We start from the raw sequence: 17513 nt of genomic DNA on the forward strand, positions 1-17513 counted from the left end.
GGGGTCAAAGGGCAGCCAAAGCCTAAATCTTATTGGTCAGTTTGCTTTTTCTGTGAGCTAAAAATGATGAGTGAAGTTTGAATCTCCCGTTGTTCTAAGATCCCGCCTGAGCTTTTTACTGTGTGCGGTTCTGGTGGGTCACCGGTTTATTAGGTTTTTTTGTGGTTTTGCAAACTTAAAAGCTGATGGGTCACCCGTTGGCTGACACCAGCAGATGTAAAAAAATATGTTCGACAGATCGGAAGGTAGAAAACTATCACTGCACCTGACCTGCAAGACCACAACCACCTCTCCAACGCGCATCATGTGCGCGTCGCACAAAAGCTGCAAAAACCTAAACCACTAAAGCAGCGCACCGTTTTTTTTTTTTGTTTTTTGTTTTTTTTTACACAAACGATGCTAAATTCTAAAGACATGAAAGCGAAGCCGACCTGGTAGATCCACGGAAAGAGGAGGATGTTGATTCCTAGGTTCAGGTGGTGTCAGAGTCCAAAGGAGGAGAAGGTGAAGCAACAATGTTTGATTAATTGGGGAAAGTTTCAACTATAAATTTTTTAGACTTAGAGACTTAGACTTAGACTGACTTTTATTGTCATTTTGTATGCACAGGGGTGTATACAGAACGAAATTTCGTTGTATACGGCTCAGGACAATGTTTTGAGGTTTCAATGTTATTTGGTTACTCCAGAATAAATAAATACAATATTAAATATAAATATAAATATTAAATATAAAGTGCAGGAATGACAGTAAAATAGAAGTTATTTAACTATGTACATGAAGTGGAGACCAGTTTTCGAGTGCAGTCCAGTTAAGAGTTCAGCAGTCTGATGGCAAATGGGAAAAAGCTGTTCCAGAACCTGGTGGACCTGCACCGGATGCTGCGGAACCTCTTTCCAGAGGGCAGCAGGGAGAACAGTCCATGGTGGGGATGTGAGGGGTCACTGACGATGTTTCTGCCTCGGGACACGCAGTGCTGGGATGAAATGTCCTGAATGGAGGGAAGGGGGGCCCCGATGATCCTCTCTGCTGTTCACACCACTCTCCTCACGTTCTTCCAGTCGGAGGCGCTGCAGCCTCCACACCACACAGAGAGGCAGCTGGTCAGAATGCTCTCTATGGTGCTTTTGTAGAACGTCTTGAGGATGGGCGGGGGGCAGGTGTCCACTGTCTTAGCGCGACGCTCAGGAAGAGCGGCAGATGTCGGCTAACGGCTGGCCCATCAGCTCTCCAGTTTGGGAAACATTAACTGGATGGTGGAGGAGACACTGTGAGAATCACATTCTTTGATTTCTCCAGTGCCTTCAACACCATCCAGCCCCTGCTACTGGGTGAGAAGCTGCGGGGAATGGGTGTCAACGACTCAGTGATCTCCTGGGTTACTGACTACTTGACAGGCAGGCCACAGTTTGTCCGTCTGGGCAGTGTCCTGTCTGATGGGGTGATCAGTGACGTAGGAGCTCCACAGGGAACTGTGCTTTCTCCCTTTCTCTTCACCTTGTACACCACTGATTTCCAGTACAACTCTGAGTCATGTCACCTACAGAAGTTCTCTGATGATTCAGCTGTTGATTCAACTGGGACTAAGCCTGGAGTCCCTGGAAACTGTGGTGGAGAGGAGGACACTGAAGAAGGTTCTGTCTATCATGGACAATAAACAGAACCTTCTCCACCACATAGTGGACAGACAGAGGAGAACCTTCTCACATAGACTGCTCCAGCTCCGCTGTTGTAGGGACAGATACAGGAAATTCTTCCTGCCACATGAAATCTCACTGTACAATAAAAGCCAAATCATTGTTCTGCACTAATCAGCCCAATTTTGCACAACTGCACTGTGGCACTTGCTGTACATATATTTACATATACATATCTGCATTTCTTTGAATCTTTGCCAAGGACTGCTCTTAAGTTGCATTTTTATTTTACAGCATTTACAATTTTACAATGTATAGCATTTTATATTTATATTTTATTTTATTTTATCTACAACTACTACTCAGTAGTTGTTACTGTGTCTGTCTCTATGCTGCAACTGCGAAGTAATTTCCCTGCTGGGATGAATAAAGTACTTCTATTCTATTCTATTCTATCAAAGAAGCTCATAAACCGACAACCCACCAGAACCGCACACGGTGAAGAGCTCCGCCAGGATCCAAACCGCTCTTAGAACTACAGGAGGTTCAAACTCTGCTCATTAATTTTTAGCTTACAGAAAAAGCGCCAAGTCGCCAAATAAACAAAAACAAACTGACCAATAAGACTTAAGCTTTGGCTGCCCATCCCAACAGACTCAGACATGCGCTACGTACAAAATGTTTTGACCCATAAGATCTTTTTTTCCCACAATTTATTAAAAAAAATTTATTTTTTTACTTCAAGAAAAATCTTAAGGTAGGCAGAGTGGGAGCAGCCGTACAGCTGCAGGTGCTGCTGCCCTCTGATAATGTCCAGCAGGTGTCTGCGCAGTTCTGAACTTTAACTATAGAAAAGAGTTTTATGCATAAAGCAATTTATTTTAAAAAATTTATTTAAAAAAATCACTTTTAAAAAAAATCTAAATATAAACAAATGTTATTAATTCAATATAAAAACATTAAATCATTTCGTTGGCAGTGCTCCCTAATGACAATGGCTATTTTTAGAACTTGCTCCGCGGGTGACTGACAAGGTCCCCTCAGGCGACCGGGGGCCCGCGGGTGACTGACAAGGTCCCCTCAGGCGACCGGGGGCCCGCGGGCACCGTGTTGGCGACCCCTGCTCTACCCACTCTTCCTGGAACCCCTCCTCCAGAAAATACGCTTGAGTATTTATGGTCTGGTTTTACCTGGTTTTAAGAACAATATGGTTTTATCTGCCTATGCTGATGATGATGTTGTTTTTATAAAAGATCAGCAAGATGTCAGTATTTTAACCAAGATCACAGAAAAGTTTTCTGTCTTGCCTGCTGCGAGGGTGAACTGGGGAAAGAGCAAAGCCCTGGCCGTCGGCGAGGGGTCTGTTGGACTCCCAGTTCTCCCTCGAGGTCTTCTTTGGAAGAAAGATGGTTTTAAATACCTTGGTGGGTTTTTAGGAAGTAAAAATATTATATGGGAAACTTCAGATTTTGCTCCAATCCCTCCAAACACAATCTTCTTCTGCTCCCATCCAAGGGGCATCCAGAATGTCCTCCTCTCTGCTGCTATAAACAAATAGCTAACTTAGTGTGGCTAGCTTAGCTAAATCAGCCCCAGGGGCGTTTGGTCAAGCTCAGTAAAGCTACATCTCTCCCGTGTCCCAGTTCAGTACAGGGACCTGGTTATGTAAATATTTTAAAATGAATAACTAAATAACATTGGAAATAAATGTGTTTATTAAACAATTTACATCTTTAATATCTGTTCTTTAAAGAACTTTTTAAAGAGCATAAATCAGTTTTATCAGAAAGAAAAGTTAGTGGTCAGGGCTAATACAACTTACATCCAAGGTGATTGGTCCACATTCGAGTTGGCGTTCATGTCAACCAATCGGATTTTGCAATCTATGCGTTAAGTAAAAGTGGAAATGTACAATATGTCTTATGGAAGACTGTAGCAAGTGTAAAATAATTGAATACATTCTCATTCTGTGTCAGTTTTACAATTACATGTAAAAGTTTATTGAAAAACATTTTTATTGGAAAGTGGCACTTTTGGTCCTTGCTTCATGTGATTAGTATGCAACATGTTTAATTTTGTGGTCCCAAAAGGAAAGTTTTTCTCACAGCCCTGTTCTTATTCATGATGCTAAAACTATGATGCCTTAAATAGAAACTGAAATTAAATACTGGCTCTGAAAATTAGATTTGTGGCTGAAAATTAACATTAACTTATAAATGTAATACTTGTGTACTTAATGTTCTGAAAATCAAACAAAAATCGATAGTGAAAGATTCATCGAAATTCTCAACATATATATTAAAACCAAAAAATTCAACCAAGTTTTCACACCGATTCTTTTATTTCAGGTTGCTTTTGTTTCTTTTCAGTTTCAAATCTGTAGCTGTGTCTGAATTCAGGGGATGCATCTTTCAATGGATCCCGTCTGCATAGGATGAGTGCTTTGGAAGCCTCAAAAACACAAAGGCCAAAACATTGACATATATGCAATATATATCACCAATACAATATACGTTAAAGGCTGTGAATTCAGATGGGTTAGTCCTTCACCAGCTGTTCCTGCCATAGATATAAATACATATTCATGTCTAGGTTTCCCTCCCCCACCTCAGCGTAACTTATGTTTCCTAACAATCATGACATTTTTTTAATTCTAGAACAGTGTTTCCCAACCCTGGTTCTCAAGGCACACTGCCCTACACGTTTTAGAGGTTCCCCTCCGTTAATGTGCCTGATTCAATTGATTGCAGTTCAACAAACGCCAATTAATCAGTCATCAGTTGAAATCAGCTGGACTGAAGGAAGGAAATACCTAAAACATGCAGGGCAGTGTGGCTGTAGGACCAGGTTTGGGAAACACTGATCTAGAGGGACTCTAGTTCTACCGTCACTGCAGTCATGTTTTATCTCAGGCTGAGAGATAATCATCCCTCCATCCATTATCCAACATGCTTATTCCAGGTGAGGCGCTGGTGCCCAGCAGACAATGGGCCGGATGACTCTTGCAGCCAATAGACTGCAAGAGTCCATTGACTGCAACAGACTCTTGCAGTCTGTTGCAGTCAATGGACTCTTGCAACAGACTCTTGCAGTCTGTTGCAAGAGTCCAGAAGTTGTGGACTTCTTAGCTTCTGGACTAAGAAGTCATGAGTAAAATGAGTGAGCTTTTTGCAATTATGATTAGCAAGTTACTTTATGGGTAATAAAATGCCCAACAATTACATGTAGCCTAAACTTGTGATAACCTTATTTTCACACTCATAACAAATGTACATATTGATAAAAGTCATTTAAACTAAACAACTTTTGAATGGAAAAAGTAGAAAATTTTCTTTTCAGTGTATTAATATGCTCTGACCACATAAAAATAATGAAAATTATACCTTAAACTAGAAATCTTTTTGTTCTCCATCCTCTCCTTTACTATCTTCTCCTTAACCAGACCAAACTCTTATACTGCAGGAATAATCTGAGTGACTTCAATAATTTGTTGCCAACCGGAAGACAGTAACTATTAGGAAGCGCAAAGCTATTTCAGAAATAATAATAGTCCACTTTCATCTGGAACTGCCTTAGTTTGCTTAATGTATGGTAATGCATTTTAGAAACCTTCCCCCACTAAAATGAAGCAAATATTTTATTCACTTTAAATTGATACATAAAAAACTCAAAATCCTTGAAAGCTTTCAAAAATTGCAGAAATCAAAAATCTGAAATGCACTCAAAGAAGACACAGATTTTATTTTCCCAATAAAAAGCAGTTGTAATATTTAACGGAACTTAATATTTTTAGAGCAAGTTCAAACAAAACCTGTTACTTCACATTGTTGTAATAACCTATATAATTGTACGTTACAGATCTTTTATGTGCATACATGTTTATACCAACCGATGGAGAATCTTTTTTTTTTTTTACTATTTGTAGTTGCAGATTAACAAGTAGGATATAAATACTTATTAACAAACACAATTAAAATTTGACCAAAAAAAAGTGTTACACATTGGAACAGATCAAGTCATTTGATTCTGTGTAGTGTAGATCAAAGTTTGTCTTGGTTTTCTTTTTGGACATCTTTTCTTGCCTGACATCAGATCCAAGATGGCGCTCTTTGCTGTGGATGACCTGAATATATTGATCAGTGCTGCTGTTTTGTTGGTCACTGCTGGAGGCTATGGAGGCTGAGTCAGATTCAGTCAGATGAGTTTCAAGCTGACCCCTTAACTTGGGCTTTAATTGAGACCCCATGTGTCTGGTTCTGGTGGGGCACTGGTACTGTCTCCTTGGAGAATGGACAGGATGCCTTTGTGTGTGAAAAGATTCTTTTTCTTTTACACTGGTCCGAGATGGAGACGGTAAGTTGAAATCTCCCCAGTCAATTCCTTCTTTACCAGCTTCCTCTTCATCATCTTCTTGCATCTCATACCTTGCTCTCTGACTTTCTCTACAACTATCTAACCTTTCACCAATATAGAAGTGCGCTTGTTGGTGGTGGTCAGGCAATGAACAAGGTCGAAGGCTTTTGCCTAAAGAAGACCTTTTCCTGTCTTTTCCAGTTTCTTCCTCCTCTTTCCTGAGTTGCTGTGATGTGTGGGAGCGGGGGGGATGTTGTTGGTGAATGGTGCGAGGTGTGTAGTGTTTTATGTTGCGCGGGTATAGCTCTAGGATCTCTGTGGGCTCCTCCATGAGATAGTGCCTTGGGATTCGTGTGGTTGAGCACAGTAGCTTCTTACGGGGCCTGTGCTCATTGACAATCACATAGCGGGTAGTGGGACCACGGCGCCCCCCATAATTTTGTGCAGCAATGATTCCAGCAGCCTCAACAGGGTGTAGAGAACGAATGGTTTTCCTGTACAAGGGGTCAGTATGGATTGCATTAGAAAGGCCAGATGGTGGATTATATGCCATGTGGTGGCAAGACTTGGATCTGCAGGAACCACTTCGGCCACCAATGAAATGTCGAGGTCTACTATGGGGGAAAGGGGCGGAAACAACATTAATCAGCTTGTGCAGTAATCATGTTCTATTTATTTACACTTTCCCAGGTTGCAAGAGCCAACTGCATGCCAGAATGTGTGCAATATATAACTTTGTTCACAAAGATATATGCACTGTCATCAGTCTCACTAAACACTCAATGCAAACCTCTGAAAGTGTAACTACTGTCAGCATATATATATATATATATATATATATATATATATATATATATATATATATATATATATATATATATATACTCAGTCTTTAGGGTGTTTTCACACCTGATAGCCCGGTTGACTCGGTTTGTTAATGATTTGTTAAATTTTTAGCTGCTGTGGTTCACATTCACACTGCACTGGGTCAAACATCCCAAACTAACTAAAAAACCTGTTCCTCCCGTTGCCTGTGGGGGCGCTGCACCGAGATCTTCTGAAGGAATCAACACAAAACCTCTGAAGAAGACCAGCACAATTTCCTTCTTCACAAAAAGTAAACAAAAATGGATCGGTGTCAGATTTTAGTGTTTGTAGATTTTCTCTATTCATATACATTATTAGTTTGCACGTCACCTATTAGCTGCTAAAGCTAGCAACACTGCAGAAGGCGCCTTTACTGACACGGTGAGTGTGTCCACAAAACCAAACTGCTCCAATGTGGAATGAGGAAGGATCTGTCAAAAATGATCGTAGTGTCCTTATTTTTTAAACAATTTCTATAAACTTGGCTTATAGCTTAGGAAATTTCTCAAGTTTTGATATATGTAAAATATGTATATTATTATATAGACCATTAGTCCAGTTTTTGTCATTTAATAAACTTTTAAAAATTATAGCGGCTGCAATGCACCACAGCAAGGGGAAAACAATCTGAGAAACAGTTTTAAACATCTACATTCTGCGTTTCCTCGCTGTCTGTGACAGAATGCAGACCTGTTGCCATGGCAACCGACTTCCGATCCGCTTGGATTCTCATTGCTTTCCGACCATATCAGAGCTCACTACAGCTGGACTGAGACCCAGGTTGGTAGGCAGTTCAGTTTGCTTTAGTTTATTTTGGAATTCCAATTTGTATTCTCACTCCCCAGATGAATCTGACTTTCTAGACAAGCAAATTAGAGTCTGATTAAAGTGGACTAAACAGGGCTGGTGTGAATACACCTTTCAAGCTTCGTGACAAGCGATGGTGCAGTATTCTCTGGAAAGACTGTTGGCATAAAAGGAAGACAAAAACCTGTTGTGCAAGAATTTCTTCCAAAAAGAATATTTTAAGTGAAAAGTGGAACATGCTCCATCCCAAGTTCAGTGTGTCCACTACAAACTGACCTTAGCCCATCTTCACTATCTTTGTTACTGTTGTGTAAAATAATCCACTTTATTTATAAAGAGCTGAAACAAAGAACTGTACATGAGAGATAACATATCAAAGCTAAGCACACAATAATATACCTGAATTAAAAGCTCAACCCAAAAACGCAGTAAAAGACATAAAATCAATACAAATAAAAGTTTAGTAAAATCAAATCTCACCCGGGTTGAAGCTAATGAGTAAAAATATCCTTATAGATGGGTCTTAAAATTACTTGTTTAAAATAAACAACAATTAGCCTGGTGGTGTAGGGCAAGCTTCTGTATACGGGGGGAAACCGTGCAGCCAGAGTGTGTAAAAGAATTCATTCAATATTGGGAAATATTTATTTTACATGTAAAAAAAGTAGAATAATACTGTAAATTTATCCATCCATCCATTTTCTGTTCACCCTAATGGGGTCAAGAGGGTTGCTGGTGTCTATCTCCAGCTACGTTCGGGGCGAGAGGCGGGGTTAACCCTGGACAGGTCGCCAGTCTGACGCAGTAGATTTAGTTTTATAAATTTTAAAAATATTGTCAAATGACAGATGTGCACTCTGCAATGCATTATGGGTAAATGACATCAAAAGGTTCAACTGCCTGACTCCCTCCAGCCAAAATAGTGATGAGTAAAGTTATTATGTGGAGTTAAAATAGTGTCCAAACACATCCACAGTGTGTAATGGTGTATTTGTAGTCCGTGTAAGCATCTTTGTGCATTACTTTGGATAGTTGTATCTGTGAAACATGATTTGTAAACCGTAAAAAGGACATTTGTGCATAACTCTGGGTACTTTTAAATATGTGGTGAAATGCATACACAAATATGAAGAAATTATAAATACAAAATTAAAGTACACATACACAAATACAATTTCTACAAACATTAAATTTCTTCTCCTATGCTTACAAATGTTGAGAAAGTACGCACGGGTCGCCTGATACACACAGACAAAACAGCATTTATGCACAGATCCGGTTACGAATGCACAAGGATTTTCATTCCACGCTTCCAACAGCCTCTGATTTGTGTGCAAGTGGTGTGTTTAAATGCTGCTGGAAAGCTGGGGCATATGACTTTTGCTCAGCATCGTGTTTTCAGTCCCTAAATGTTTCTCACTGTGCTTGTACCAAAGTGGCAAAGATGTCATTTCGTTGAAAAACAGAATATTTCAGTACTTCTTCATAATACTCCAAAATTGTTTATAGACATATTGTACATTTTGTGAGCGGTACAGAAGAGATTAAGTGGTTAATAAAATGACCACTGGCTGGCGGAATGGTTCGCTGGCAGTCAAACCAAGAAGCAAGACAGAGCATCCCGGTGGTCTGTCTTCAGAAGTAAGTACCAGTTAAACCTGCAAGCTTTGCTTTCCAAATATAATGACACTTTTAAAGAGTAATTTTAAATCATTTCAGATTACGTTTCATTTGTCTGGTAGTTTTATACTCTGTCCTCATTTTTCTTTCAGCCGGAGCTAATGTCTACGTTAGCTATGCTACTTTAGCTGTTGGTAGCTAAGTCCTTGTATCTTTAATTTAATCACTTTTTCTAGAAATACAACAGTTCCTCAAAGAAGGGTAATGTCCAAACAATGCAATCTGCGAGTTGGGAACCAACGTGCATCCATAAACTTTAGAAAACAAGTTGAAGATCTCACACCAATAATGAAAGAGCTTGGGGCATGTCCAGAACAAATGAGATAGTGTAAGCCATCCGTGGACTTACACTTACCACATTTTGAAGATGTCGAAGGAAATATTCTGTGCAGTTTAATTTTAGAATAGTGGAGTCTATGAAACACCTTGAACTGAATTAACTGGTGTCTTACATTGATAGAGCACGTCCGAATCCTCCCAAGACTCTCCTCCCAGACTTCACTCCCGATCTGCAAACCCAGCTCCTCCCCCCATTGCAGCCCTCAAGGAGTCTGTGGTAAAGTTAATTCGCTCTGCAAAGACGTCAACAAAACTCGTGATTAACTTTTTCGATCCTGGAGAGCCCAGCAGAATTTTGCATAATTTATTTTCTTCCCGGAGAGATATAAAATTCTGAATATTAGTTTCTAATTTGCAAGTATCTGAAAAAAGCTGTATCTGGAAGAGAAAAACAGATCTTCAGCATAGCAAATAAAGCAAGCATTTTGTTAATGTACACATTTTTTAAGGCTTTTCAATCTCCAATTTTTAAAGGACGAATCCGATAGTGATGGGGGGAAAAGCATGGTCACAGTAAACTGGGGCATAAACTGAGGTCTTACAGGGGAACTTCATATGTTTCCATATTTTCAAAGAATTTAAAACGATCAAATTACTTACCCCGATAATTGCAGGAGATATCGGTGCTGCGAAAAGAAGAGCTGGAAGAGAGCTGTCAGTAACACCACTTCCTTCTTTCAATAACCACCCATGGGGGGAAGTTTTCAGACAGTTCTTGAGCATCACCTTCCTGCCAGTATAACAGGGCTCTTGCATCTTCTTCCCCCTTTCCTGTCAGCCTACTTTCGAATAAGGGAGACTAGAGCCCACAAAAGACCCCCTGGCAGGGAAAAAAAATAAAAGAGAATCTACTATATACTATAGTACAATAGAGGAAATGTTTATCTAGCCTATTTGCCCTATTTGCCAGTACTTTAGCAAAGATTGTAATGTCAGAATTCAATAATGAAATAGGGCGGTTTGATGAAAGCTCGGTCTCCTCCCTGCCTTCTTTACGTATTACAGTTATATTGGCTTCATACATGGTGGGGGAAATTTACCTGAATCAAGAGAATGAGTGAACATCCTCTGAAGGAAAGGAACAATCCTTATAGAGTTCAGTTCCAAAACCATCAGGCCCTGGGGCTTTGGTCTTGGGGAGTGCTTTAATTACATCAAGGACCTCTTCCACAGTGATGTCTGCATTAAGAGCCTCTCGAGCGGATTCACTCATCTTAGGGAGATTTAGATCTTTGAGCCAGTTTGAGATATTTCCTTTTGCCTTAGTCGTTCATTATATTCTTTAAAGGAGTCATTTATACCTTTTGGATCAGGTATAATTTTTCCTGTCCTGGACTTAATTTTATGTATTGCCCTGTTGGCCTGCAAGCCCCACAGTTGACGGGCCAATAATCTATGGGGTTTATCACCCAGCTCAAAGTGTTTCTGCTCAATTTTAAACAAATGATCAAGCACTTGCCTGGACAGATCGGTGTTATATTCATATTTTAGAGCAAAAATGTTTTGTAAAGTCAGAGGGTCATTAGAGGACTTGTAGTTAAGATTCTAAGCGTGTTAATTCAGCCTCAATTCCTGCGAGGCGTTCTCACCTTTTGTTTTTCAGAAACTTTTCAAAAGAAATAATATGGCTTCTGATCACAACTTTAAAAGTTTCCCATAAAGTAGAGTCTGTAACCTCTTTTGTATTGTTAGTGTCTAAGAATTCAGAAATTTTATTGTCTAGGAATTTACAAAATGTCTCCTCTGATAGTAAGGATTGGTGAAAGCGCCAGGAGTACTGTTGTTTCTTATGGTTAAGGTCGAGTCAGTGAGACCAGAGAGTGGTCCGAGATTAAAAGTATATGGTATTTTGAAGATATCACATTAGATATTAATTTAGAATCAAGAAGAAAGTTATCTATTCTTGAATGGAACTTATGCATATCTAGAAAAAAAGGAATAATGCCTTTCCACCTAAGAAATCTGGTATGTAATTGTGAGATCTGTCCAGGTTCATGCAGAAACACGGATCATAAAAAGCATAGGAGATTAGATTGTTACAGCCCTGTATGTTGATTAATAATGATTGCTTACTGTGTATTCTTTGTAGTATGTTGATTAATAATGATTGCTTACTGTGTATTCTTTGTACGAGAATATGTTCTCTGTATTTCAATAATGTTGTAACAAGGAACTAGAATCAAATCATCTAATGTACTAATATTTTTATATGATCTTAATGATTGAAGGAACTTGTATGATTAAAGTTAGTACAGAATCAAAAGAGAAGTATAAGGTTGGGGTGTGGAGTCTGAAATATGCCGCTGTTGCAATTCGGAAAGTCCCAAAAGTCACAAGCACATAATCTCACAATCGGGTCATTGTGACCCAAGTTGGAGTCAGGTTGCGCAACCATGAAGTTGCGCACAAACTGTTCTTTGTCTTTTTCTCTCTCTCCCTCGGTGTATTCCCCGGGGAGGGAGAAAAGTATAAAACCATGAGACCAAGGTGATACGATGTTCTTCGTCCCGGGCGCTGAGACTCGACACAAGAGCGGCAAGAAGACCAGCAGAGGACTACGCCCTGGAACCAAGAAAGCAAGAAACACCGAGGATGATCTCACGCCGGACAGAGGACAAGTTCCACCGACCCACTCTCTTGGTTCCTCATTGGATTTCCACTCTGCGCTCGACTCTACAATCTCAAAACACATCGCAATAGACTTGGGGAACTGAACGAAAGTCACAGGATCGACCAAGAGCTGTTCGGCTGGATATAGCAGACAGTTTATTTTGTTTCGGTTCCAAGGAGGATTTATGATTCAAAGATAAAGACTCTGACCAAGGACTACAAGGATTTCTGTTGCCCTGATCCAATTCCACCGATGGGTATGAGTTCTGCCGCACCCCAAAGCTTTATTTGATCAATTTTATTGATTTTCGTTATATGGTGTAATCTCAAGTAAATTCTGTATGCCTGTCATTTTCCCTGCTATAGCTTGCTTAATAAATACGTATATTTTAAAATTCTAATTAGGTTGTGGACATTGAAATTAATTGAGTCATTTGAATCACAGTTCTTCTATTTATGCTAAAACCAGTATACATGATTCTAGTAATGTGGTGGCTTCAGACTTTCCTTTGGTGAGTGTAAATAATGACCCTGGGACTTAAATCCTAGACACTAAATAATATCTTGCCGTTAACAAGTGCACGTTGCAACAGAAAGGAAACTACCGTTAACAGAAGTGGTTATTGAAGCTATGCAGCTGTGACGGCTACTCAGTTGATTGTTTCTTAACTGAAAAGGGTCATAACTTCTGGATAGGAGGTAGTTAGAGCTAGACGAGTTCCTTTCGCCACCAGTTTAAATAGATTATCTCTTATAGATCTTGTTCAGGGTAAGACCCAGGTCTTAGAGATTTTCCGGACCTGTTAGACAGAGAACTGGTCAGTAGTCAGCCCGAGGAGTTGTGAGGAGAGGGCGGGGCTGGCTATTGCATAGTAACAAACATGGCGTCCCTGGGTGGGCCCAAGTCCAACGGAGTAGGAGGGCCTCAGGTACTAAGTCAGTAAAAACAGATGTGTGATTCTGAATAGCTCACTTAGTGGCTAGCTCTTAGGGAGAAGAGCTAGGGGTGATTGATAGGGCTGTCAGTCACAACCCTCGCAGTAACTGTATGGCATACAGGTGAGGGAAAGCTTCTACTGAGGATAAATGACCAGATCCAGACAGTGAAGCCAGTAGCCAACCCGGCCTAGACCCATCCCTGCTCAATATCGATAAGAGAGGCTTTGGGGGATAGGCAACTCGAAGACAAAGAACAAGAATGGATAGTGAAGAAGATGGATACTCGAAAATTAAACCAATGCAAGAAAATCCACAAGGAAGTGGCTCCGGCCACGAAGATGGTGAACAAGGTAGAGGAGGGGAGCGATCTATGCTCTCCAAATCCCAACTACAGAGAACTCCAATGAAATTGCTGCTGCTTGGTGAGTTTGAAGATTTTCTTTGGCTACCTCGCATGCACGGCTCAGCTTCAGTCTAAAATTACTGACGTCGTCAATAGATTTTGGTCAGATTTTTCACACAATCACTTCTCTTTCAATAGCTTTAAAGGACCACAAACAGTATCAGCAAAAACCAAGTCCGTCGGGCTAAACCCCAGAGACTCCTGAACCGCTTCCCGTATAGCAAACAGTTGTAAATGTACCCCTTCATCACAGTCCTTTTCGAACTCCAAACAGTAGGTGCGAAGCATTGTTTTTAATGTTTGATGGAAACACTCGAGTGTGCCCTGACTTTCAGGGTGATAAGCGCTGGAATGACAGCGTCCTTTTCTCTCAAAGCAAGCCGTCCTAATTCAACTTCAAGTTCCTTCAAACGAACCGGATCATCTGACCACGAAGCTCTGGATGGAGCCCCAACAGGACTTTTTGATAAACTTGTAGCAGGAAAAATCCCAACCTGAACCAGTGCTGCAAACAACTCAGCTTCAACTGTTCCTCTTTTAGCACGTTTATTTACTGTAACCTTGAACTGATCGGCTACTAACAGCAACTGATCCTTTGTGCATTTACCCAAGGACTCCAATGTGGGCTTTTGAACAAACTCATCCACGTCAAAGTCCATGTCGAGACCACAGAATCAAGCCACACTTCCCACTAAAAGCCCATGCACAAACAAAAGCTACCAGAACACCACGCCCACTATCTTAAGTAAATCACCGCAATGCACACCAGCTGTGGTTGTTGGGAGTGGGCGTCGCCTTTTACCTGGCGTGACCCAGACTATTTATAGGCGGTCCAACACCAAATTACAAGAAAGAATTATCCAAACTCCAAAGTATATTAAACAACAAACATCATACAACTAAAGTCAATACAAAACGATCCAAGAGAAAAAATAGAAATAAATACAATGTGCCGAAAGCACATAACACTTGTAAATGGCTGTTCTGTCAGATTTAAAATCGACACTGGTGCAGATATTACAGTGATTTCTGAGGTTGCATTTAACAGACTGCCAAAGTGCCCAAGATTGGTCACAGCAAGTAGAATGCCACTGGTCACCAGCTCTGGAGGGGCTGGCCACAAGTCAGTTTAAGGGACAGAAATACCTGTTCTGGGTTACTGTCATAAAGGTACCCTTCATAATCAGTGGGGTACAGAGCCCACTGATTGGCGCACCCCAATGGTTCCTGTCGAAAAGAAAAACAGATCAAGTGTGGATCTGAAACGCCTAAACAAAGCAGTAAAACTACTACTACTTCTTACCAACTGTGGAAGACATCACTCCAAAGCTGGCCGGGGCTAACGTGTTTTCCACCTTGGATGCCTCGTGGATTTTGGCAGATCCCTCTGGATGCAAAGAGCAGAAGACTGACAACATTTATAACCCCCATTGGTATATTATCAACTAACATTTGGAATTATGTTAGCTCCAGAAATTTTTCAAAGACAGTTATCCACACTGCTAAAGGACCATGAAAGTGTTGTCGTAGTCATGGTTAACATTCTTTTTTATGGATGTGACACTCTAACAAGAAACATGACAACCACCTCAATGCAGTTCTGAAGACCATCAAGAAGAGTGGCTTGAAGCTGAACAAAGCAAAGTGTCATTTCAGCAAATCAGAAACTCGGTACCTCAGTCACATCATTAGTGCCGAGGGCATAAAACCAGACCCGACCAAGGTGGATGTAGAGTCCCACAAATAAGGAGGAGCTCCATCAGGTTCTGGGTCTGATTAATTATGTGGGGAGGTTTTTGCCGGGCCTCTCCACCAAGCTACACCCAATAAACAGCCTTTTGAGAAGAGAGAACAAGTGGGTATGGGACGACACACAAGAACAGGGGTTCATCGATGTTAAAGCCATGCTCATGTCAGCTCCAACCCTTGCACATTATCATGCAAATTGAAAAACTGTCATCAGCGCAGATGCAAGTAGCTATGGCTTAGGGGCAGCTCTACTACAAGAACATGAGGACAGCTTAAAACCAGTGGCAGTCTGCTCCCGCACGCTGTCTGATGCCAAGAGGAGATACTCTCAAATCAAGAAAGAGTGTTTGGCAGGTGTGTGGCAGTGTGAGCAATTTGCACGCTACGTACAGGGAATGGACAGTTTCCTTCTGCAAACAGACCACAAACCACTTGTGTCGCTCATAAATACTTATGACCTGGACAAAGCCCCTCCATGCTGCCAGAGACTCCTGATATGCCTTTTAAGGTTCACATCCCAGGCAAGCAGTTGGTGGTGGCCGACACTCTATCCAGGAGGCTGCAGACACACGAGTATCTGCCGCTTCTCCGTGAGAACCATTCTTTGATTTTGTACACTGCAGTACCTATTATTCTATTTTATTAATATATATTTATTTAATCATTAAGTAAACCTCCAGTGGTGTTGCAGTGTGTGCCTGTCTGTTCTGAACTTTTGTAGAAGCAGTTAGTTCTATGTACATGTGCAATCTTGTGTTTGCATTACTGCTAATATGTTATTGATTATGAAACTACCGTTGTATGATTCCTCAGTCAATGTATTGGCACTTTTCAATTCACACCTTTCTGTGTGGGCTTCATTTTCACATTTGTGTAATTTATGCTTTCTCCTCATCTCCCTGCTTTACACTTTTACATGTTTGCCATAGTTCAACTTGGTGGAGTTAGTCTGTCAGTTAAATACATTTCTTGATGAACATGTTGTATGTGGATCATGGAAAATTATACTGAAGGTCATGTAGAGTTATGAATTTTTTTTCATACCAGTGGAAACCCATCGACATAAGAAAAACATTCTACATTTACATTGTGAAGATACAAGCAATTTTCAGGTTTAGTAATGTTTGGTCAAAGTCAGGTTTGTCTGTGCATCAGTTGTACAGGAAAATCAACATGCATTTTCTATCACTGTTTACTTGTACTTTTCCTTGCATCTTCAGACAATCTGCAGCAGCTGAGATTCAGAGAGGTTCCACACAAAGACCTCCAGTTTCAAACTGAGCCGTCCACCGGACCAAAGAACCTGCCTTCCTAACAACACTAGATAATGTGTTGGTAGACATTATGATTTATCCTTAATCTGTACAGTCTGGCCTTGGTCTTCTTTGAATTCACAGCGTTATGGTGTTTTCTTTTGTTAATTGATTAGAGTAAATATTTGAACATCCATGTAAGTTTTAAGACATTTTACCTGTTAACTTTAGGTAGCTGTGAAACCACCCATGTATATCTTTGATTATAGTTTGTTAAAGACTCAACAGATTAGAGTGATTTTACATATTTCATCTGTCCTTTGTGTGCAGTGAGGTGAAAATTAAAGTTAATTTAGGAAACACTTTTGTCATCTTTCTACAGTATAAATGGAATGATGCCTCTATTATATTTGTGACATCAAACTTTCTTTCTGCCATATATTAGTGGTCATACTATGGGTAAATGTTTGTAATTTACTTTCAACAAACGATCACCAAAATGGTTTGAGCATAAAGACACAGGTAATATTTCCACATGCTGCACTGTATGCAAGTAAATGGGATGAAGCTGAGTGAAAGTTGTACAGCAGGGCTTCAACTGCAGTTCAGGAGAGTCGGTTTCTCCAACTTTTAGATGTCTCTGCTTTAACACATTGGAGTCAAATCATGAGGTCATTATCAGGAACTCAAGCAGCCATTTGATTCAGGTGGGTTGGACTAGGAACATATGTAAATGTTGCAGGACACCAGACATGGACGCCTGGATTTGAGGACCCCTGTTGTAGAGGGTCAGTGTGTTCCAGCAGCTGCTCCATCGAATCAGAGGGTTGATGAGCTCTGAAAGGTCCTGATCCTCTAGTAAGTAAAATAATATGT

The 17513-nt window shown here is 40.5% G+C and overlaps 1 protein-coding gene across 6 annotated transcripts in view; it reads right to left on the reverse strand.

Annotated features, from left to right (window-relative positions):
- Positions 1-5358: 5358 nt before the first annotated feature.
- LOC122821268 (transmembrane channel-like protein 3) overlaps positions 5359-17513 on the reverse strand; it is a 73255-nt gene continuing 61100 nt past the window's right edge. For 4 of the 6 annotated variants that reach the window (XM_044099055.1, XM_044099054.1, XM_044099043.1 and 1 more), the window contains one exon: positions 5359-6604. In XM_044099055.1, coding sequence (XP_043954990.1) covers positions 5632-6604 — 973 coding nt within the window. In that variant the 3' untranslated portion in view covers positions 5359-5631. The remainder of the gene's footprint in view (positions 6605-17513) is intronic. The other 2 variants (XM_044099063.1, XM_044099051.1) reach the window with 2 other exon arrangements.

Source organism: Gambusia affinis, linkage group LG02, assembly GCF_019740435.1.
Source record: "Gambusia affinis linkage group LG02, SWU_Gaff_1.0, whole genome shotgun sequence".
Lineage (NCBI taxonomy): Eukaryota > Metazoa > Chordata > Actinopteri > Cyprinodontiformes > Poeciliidae > Gambusia > Gambusia affinis.